The sequence below is a fragment of the Arabidopsis lyrata genome, assembly GCF_000004255.2.
Source record: "Arabidopsis lyrata subsp. lyrata unplaced genomic scaffold ARALYscaffold_2, whole genome shotgun sequence".
Classification (NCBI taxonomy): domain Eukaryota; kingdom Viridiplantae; phylum Streptophyta; class Magnoliopsida; order Brassicales; family Brassicaceae; genus Arabidopsis; species Arabidopsis lyrata.
This window is the reverse complement of record NW_003302554.1, coordinates 8,804,126-8,811,625: the sequence shown is the minus strand read 5'-3', so window position 1 is coordinate 8,811,625 and position 7,500 is coordinate 8,804,126. Positions and strand designations below refer to the sequence as shown.

The following is a 7,500-nucleotide window of genomic DNA, read 5'->3' as shown; positions in this document are numbered from 1 at the left end:
CCTGCCGCTATCATATAATATTCATCTTGACTTGGTGATAAAAAAAGCATCCGTATCCGTGCTTTTTTTGATTTCTCAAAGAGTTCATAAAATGGACTTTCTAACGACCCCCAATCACCAATCCTGGCATGAATTGATAAAGATCCAATAAGTCCAACATTGATTCCTTCAGACGTGTCAATGGGACAAATACGCCCATAGTGACTAGGATGGATATCTCGTATCCGAAAATTAGCAGTTCGCCCTGTTAATCCGCCAGGGCCCAAATAACTCAATTTTCTCCCATGAACGATTTGTGTCAATGGATTAGTTCGATCCAAAACTTGAGATAATGGGTGTAATCCGAAAAAGGATTCATAAGTAGTTGTTAACGGAGTTGAAGTTACCAAATTCTGAGGAGTAGGTATCAATTTATGCCTAATTGCTCCGGAGATAGTTCCCTTAACTACATTTTCTAAACGAGCCAGAGCCAACCCAAGCTGGTCTTGTAAAAGATCCGCTACAGAGCGAATACGTTTATTTTTCAAATGATTCATATCATCAAGTGTACCCATTCCAAATTTCATCCCAATCAAATGATCGGCAGCTGCTAATATATCTCGTGGTAACAAAAATATATTGTTCTGAGGTATATTAAGATTTAGTCTCCAATTAATATTTCGGCGACCAATCCTTCCTAATTCACACCTTTGGTGAAAGAATTTTTTTTGTAATTCCTTACATAAGGATTCAGAAAATATTGGATCCCCACCTACACAAGAAAATTGTTGATAAAACTCCAAAATAGCATTTTCTTTTGACCCTATTTTTTTTTTCTCCTTATCGGTCAAGAAAGATAAGAAAATTTCAGGGTAGCAAACATTCTCTAGAATTTCTCGTAGATTCAAACCCATAGCTGATGATAGAACTAGAATAGATATTTTTTGTTTCCTACTCACCCGAGCCCATATTCTTGCTTTTTTATCAATCTCTAATTCTAACCTGCCTCCCCAATCTGATATTATGGTGCCGGTATAGACCGAAATCCCATTATGATCCAATTCTGACTGGTAATAGATACCGGGACTTTGCAATATTTGATTGATCACAATTCTGTAAATTCCGTTTACTATAGAAGTTCCAAGGGAATTCATTAAAGGAATGTTTCCAATAAAAATTATTTGTTCTTGCATATTCCTACTGGTTTTCCAAATTAATCCCGCGGATACATATAATTCAGAAGAATATGTAAGTGATTCATAGACAGCATCTCGTTCTTTTATCAGAGGTTCTACCAATTGATATGTTTCCACAAATAATTGAAATTCAATTTCGTGATCTATATCTTCAATTTTTGGAAACTTAGAAAGTTCTTCTATTAAACCCTGATCAATAAACCGATAAAACCCTTCAAATTGTATCTGATTAAATCCGGGTATTGTAGATGTTCCCTCTTTTTCATCCCCAAGCATCTTTTTTGAATTTCCCATTTATCCGTTTATTGAAAAAATCCCATCCCATCTCTCATTCTTCACCGAATCATATCCATAGAATTCGATCTAGCAATAATGGAATTTCTATTCTGTTTACTGAATCACATGAAATTTTATCCAACTCCAAGATATATGGAATGTATGAAATACGTATGAACGGAGACTATATTCAATTGGAATTTTTTATAAGAAATAGATCCAAATGGAACAGAATTGAGAAATACCACTGAAACTTACGGAGTTTTGTAAAGACTAGAAAAAAAAAAGTAATTTCATTTTCACCTATGATATTACATATTCCAATTCGATTGCATACCATAAAAAATGTATTCATCATTGGATCTGTTCAAGCAGATAAACATCTAATAAATAGAAAACTTTTTTTTTAACCACTTTACTTTTTCATGTATTTGTATTTCATTGTTCAAAAAAATATTTGCAGAAAAGAGATTTATTTTTACCTATTTTTAATAGAATAGTTAGAATATCATTGAATTGAAGTAGGTAAGAAAACTTGTGTTTTTTTATTTATTAATTTTTTTATTATTAAAATAAAAAAGAATGCACAGATATATATGTCTCTTTTTCTTCTTTTATTGTGGTACAGTTCTATTTGGGACAGCGCATGCTGTGCTCTATCAAAAAGGAAATGTTCTCTTCAAGGGAAAAGTTGAAATATAAAAATTTATTGAGAATTACTCCTCAAAAGCATCCCTAGAGAGATAAAATACCCCATTATAGAGCTCCAGCTCTATAACACAACGTAACGTATGTTCTGATTCTGGGGTTTACATATACTCATCATTACTGTTATAATTGAAATTGAAGAAGATTTATTTTTAATTCAAAAAAACTCAATATAGATTAGTTATAAATGCATTTCTAATGATTTTCTTAATATTATTAGAAATAAAAAAATGTAGATTTTAATTTTAATTCAAAAATGGTCATGAATTTACAGTCAATAGTTAATGGTTCTGGTTTGTACTAGATTCTATATTTTATGACTGAAAATCTATATATATTTTTTTTTCGGAGTTGAAAAAAAAGAAAATTGGAATCTAGTTTCTATCGTTTTGGCGGCATGGCCGAGTGGTAAGGCGGGGGACTGCAAATCCTTTTTCCCCAGTTCAAATCCGGGTGCCGCCTCAACAACAGACTTTAAATAACAAACGTAGGAAAACGTAGGATAAGACTCTTTATACTTTCTTTTCGTTATTCTAAGCCCCTGGCTCTCGAGGTTCTATTCTCTAACCTAAAGTTTTGCCTATCAGATTCAAGGAAAACTTGAAGTAGTGGAGGGAAATCTGTAAATCTTTACTTGCCACTACTAATTTAGTTCCACTTACTGAGTCTTCAATTAGATTGGATAGCCAGAGAGGGAATTAAATTAATAGTTTTGGAAAGGACCTAAGATACTTTGGATATAGACTCATGAAAGTCTCGGAATGCTCAGACATTCAATCAAGATTAGATTAGATGAAGAATTGTCTTTCATTTTACTTCCAAAAATAAAAAACGATAAAAGAAAGAAAAAGTCTTCTTCTTTCTACATGTGAGTCAGATTCCTTGGATACTTCTAAAAATGTCCGTTTGCTTGTGTTTACATCTTGTCGATTCTACTAGAAATTCTATAATAAGAAAAATAATAACTCATTATAAGTTATAAGATAAGTGGGTTTTTGGAGTAGTTCATCAATGGTGACCAAATACCTCTCCCTTTTTTTTGACTCTGCACCAGTGATTTCACTATTATTAGTGAACAATAATGGAATAGTTTCTTCATATTCATAGAAATAGGGGGCAGAATTCACATGGATATAGTAAGTCTCGCATGGGCTGCTTTAATGGTAGTTTTTACATTTTCCCTCTCTCTCGTAGTGTGGGGAAGAAGTGGACTCTAGAAATACTTCTAATTGCGGTAATAATCAAACTCTATCAACCTGTATCAATTGTTTTCGTTTTCTAGACCGTTCGGCAATTTTTTTTAAGATTTTTTTTTATAAATTGGATTTATGTTTTATTGACTCATTTTCTATTTTTATATCAGGGTTTACACGGTTAACCATTCATGGGGTAACCCCTTTCGAAATCTGAAGAAGCTTCCATCGAATTGGGATTATCTGTATTAAATGGATCAAACAAACAAATGAAATTGACAAAGTATGTACATACATTTCATATTCTATTTCATTTATATTGACGTTTATAAATAAAAAGAGAGATATAGGCGGATTCTTTTATATTAAGATATTTCACTTGTATCTTTATACATTACAATAACCATAATGGCTAGTATGGTAGAAAGAGATCTCCTTCTACCATACTAGCGGACCCCTTAGGATACTACTACTGAGTCTAATGCATTCCTTTCATTTAAGACGAGAAATTGAAATCTTTTTTTTTTTTCATTGATAGTAAAATTAGATTCAAATTAATCATTTTGACTAATGGTTTTTACGTAAATTATAAGCAAAAAAGCAGTAGGAACGAGAATGAAGAGTGCGGTAGCAATAAATGCAAGAATATTTACTTCCATAATTTAATCGTTTATTATTATTATTTTTTTTTTTTAATATCTCGGGATTTAATCCCATAGAGATGAGAAATCTTTCGCTTGTAAACTCACTCAGATGAATTAGATTTCGATGATATCGAATGAAAGAAATATCATGAATAACAATATCGGAGCTATAAAATCGATTCATCGTCAAGAATTTAATAGTATAACATAGGAAGATCTTTTATCCACACCGAATACATAATGAGATTCCTGATCCAATAAAAAAAAAGTTATTTATGATTCTTTTTACCGGCTTTCCTTTCTAAAACCTAGTAGTTTACTTTCCTTGTACAATAATCTGATGAAGTATCATAAAAAACTTCGATTCTTTACAAAAAGAGTTTCTAAAGAACCTTAAATAAACAATAGAAATCAATATAGAGAAAACAAGTACGAAGTTCACTTTGAAATAAAAAAATTGAAAGGGTTTATCATCTTTTTGGAAAACAAAGAAAGGGAATGTGACAAAGACGAGTCCCAGTAAAAAACAAAAATATTCAAAAAAATTAACTCGTTAATTTTTCTTACGAGTTTTTTATTCGACATCGCCTCTAATCTTTAAAAAGAGCATATTCACATATTCATTAGGGAAGACACGTTTTATCTTTATAAAAAAAACCTCTTTCCTTGGTTGGATTCGAACTATTTAAAATTCCTTTACTTCAGAGAAAGAAAAGTATATATAGGTACTCTTGGCAAATGTATTATACGCTATCCTATTCCATTTTCCTACACAAATTTATGGGAGAGCGGTTGACAAAAAGCGGAAACCCCTTACAGTATCTCTTTCTTGAAGTGTTGAATGTTCTCAATAATTCATTTACATATGTCTCTCTACCCTAGTTAAAATAATCGACCCTTTCTTTTGCTTTATGAAAAAAGAAAAATAAAATAAAAAGATAAACGAAACTATTTTCATCCCCTTGCCCAGAAACAAAAAGGGGAGTTGATGTATTGAATCCGCCGGGACTGACGGGGCTCGAACCCGCAGCTTCCGCCTTGACAGGGCGGTGCTCTGACCAATTGAACTACAATCCCATGGAAATCAAGTGGGTAGCTTACATATTCCTTCTTATGATTTCATTTTAATCATTTCAATTTTAAAATCAAATTTTTGTTTTGTAACAAAGAAAGTCACAAGTGATATATTGATATCTATATGGATATCACTTTAGTGAGAACAAGACGGATTACTGGGTAATCCTTGCATTATTATCAAATCAATTGATAATCTATTTTTTTTTTTTAATAGATTATTTTCTCGACTCTGTTCATTAAAGTTTCTATTTAAAGGATCCATATCGGAATCCTTAGCAAGATGAAGATCGGAATTTTTTATGGAAAAAAAGGTAACTAAACACAAGAAATAAAGACAAAAGTAAAGTCGAACTATACCCTGAAATTTGACCTTTTTTCTTACCCTTCTCTGTCATTTATGCAAAACAAAAAGGGTTATGTAGACAGCTAATTATTGGGCCGAGCTGGATTTGAACCAGCGTAGACATATTGCCAACGAATTTACAGTCCGTCCCCATTAACCGCTCGGGCATCGACCCAGGAAGAATCTATTCTAACGTTATGGATAATCCATGATCAACTTCCTTTCGTAGTACCCTACCCCCAGGGGAAGTCGAATCCCCGCTGCCTCCTTGAAAGAGAGATGTCCTGAACCACTAGACGATGGGGGCATACTTGCTCAACCGCCATCATACTATGATCATAGTATGATCAGTTTTTTAAAATTGTCAATATAATGAAATGGTATGACTAGCTTATAAGGTTTTTTCGTTTTTCTATAGAATTCTATATCATTTTTTTATTTTACATTTGTATTCATATTCTAATCATAATTCTATAACAAATCGATATATTTTCTTTTTATATTTGAAGTGGAAATTTTATATTAAATAATTAAATAAAAAAAATCTAAAAATCGTCTAGTTCTAGTACGGAATCTTTTCAAGAAGTGATTGGTCTAACAAAAAAAAAAGAAAAACGAGGGTTAAGTTTCGTTTTTTTTTTACTTTCCTTCATAGATTGCCTCGTCTCATTGTTAAGAAATAGTAGTATCCCTGTCTAACACTAATCCAAGAAAGTCAGCCAGAATCCATCTTCTAATTAGAGAAGAAAGGTGGATTTATAAGTTAAGTTATCGAAAATTTGCTTTTTTTTTAGAAAATGATTGTTCAGAGGATAATCCGTATCTCTTCATCACATGTCAAGATAAAATATCTTGGGTGTATGTCAACTTGCTGAGTACATGTATAAATCAAATGAATTTCGTTCGATTTCGATGCGGTAGGCAATTTCAAAAAAAAATGCATTGCATGGATATTTATCAAATCCAATATTAAAAAAGCAAAAAATACCCCGTTAAGTAATTTTGAAGTAAATTCAAATTCTCATTTCTAGTTCCGAAATGAGCTACTAACCACTATGCGTCTATTGTATATATATTTAATATATATATAGATAGATTTTATTTACCTACCCACTCAGTCGGGAATTAAACCAAGACGGCCCTTTTAACTCAGTGGTAGAGTAACGCCATGGTAAGGCGTAAGTCATCGGTTCAAATCCGATAAGGGGCTTTTACGTTCTTTACTTTCTAATAGTCAAAATTTCATTCGAAAGTGTATAATTTAATTTCTAATTTTGTTAATTTCATTCTAATAAATTTCATTCTAATAATAACTAATAATAAAGTTAGCGAGTAATTTCAAAAATCAAATTGAACATTTTTATATTATAATACAATGAATAATGATAAGTCGTCTCTTGAATCGCCAAATATATATTCTTTTTTTTTTTTTGATTTGTCGATAGATTAGAAATCGACAAATCAAAAAGAAAAAGTAAGTGGACCTAACCCATCGAATCATGACTATATCCACTATTCTGATATTCAAATTCGATAGAGATTAAATTGAAACAGTAGGTTTTTTTTATTTCATATTTTTGTATTAGGAAATCCGTCGATATCTCTTATTGAATCTTCTTGTTTCTATATATTTCATAGGAAATATATTGCGTTCCTGCCTAGAGAAAGAAAGTCTTATTTCAAAGTAATAACTAAAAGGGCATTTCAATATTTTTTTTGATTCGAGAACATAACAAGATCCTACATTCTCTTTGTATAAGAATCAAATTGTATTAAAAATAAACAAAAATCGAATCATAATCATGGCTTCAGATATCAATTAAATATTTCCATATTGATGCATACGAGATGACAATGTAATGTGATCGAAAGTGTATGTGAGAAAGAAACTCTCATTTACAGTTTCCTATAATTTTATTTAAATATTGAATTAAATATAAATAAGAAATTTTCCCCTTTTTTTACAGATACATAAGGGTATGTACATATAGATATAAAAGAAAATAGAAAAAAATAGTCAAAGTTCCCGTTTTGCTTCAACCCGTCAACTAAAAAAAGGGTATAAAAGGAAAATAACAATAGTT

The 7,500-nt window shown here is 31.2% G+C and overlaps 2 protein-coding genes and 3 non-coding genes across 5 annotated transcripts in view; 3 read left to right on the top strand and 2 right to left on the bottom strand.

Moving 5' to 3' along the window:
• The first annotated feature begins 2,550 nt into the window (after window positions 1-2,550).
• TRNAC-GCA lies at window positions 2,551-2,621 on the top strand. The gene has a single exon. It is a non-coding gene; the product is annotated as a tRNA-Cys (tRNA).
• A 1,413-nt stretch (window positions 2,622-4,034) lies between these two features.
• LOC9324416 lies at window positions 4,035-6,721 on the bottom strand. Its single transcript, XM_021034936.1, has one exon. The coding sequence runs from the start codon at window positions 5,743-5,745 to the stop codon at window positions 5,650-5,652; it is 96 nt and encodes a 31-aa protein (XP_020890595.1). The 5' UTR covers window positions 5,746-6,721; the 3' UTR covers window positions 4,035-5,649.
• On the bottom strand, window positions 5,000-5,073 carry TRNAD-GUC. The gene has a single exon. It is a non-coding gene; the product is annotated as a tRNA-Asp (tRNA).
• TRNAT-GGU lies at window positions 6,555-6,626 on the top strand. Its single transcript has one exon. It is a non-coding gene; the product is annotated as a tRNA-Thr (tRNA).
• A 32-nt stretch (window positions 6,722-6,753) lies between the features above and the next one.
• The window catches only part of LOC9324415 (photosystem II CP43 reaction center protein), a 4,541-nt gene continuing 3,794 nt past the window's right edge, over window positions 6,754-7,500 (top strand). The window contains exon 1 of the mRNA XM_002888306.2: window positions 6,754-7,500. This exon is cut by the window's right edge and continues 1,441 nt beyond it. The gene's annotated coding sequence lies outside the window, so the exon portion shown is untranslated.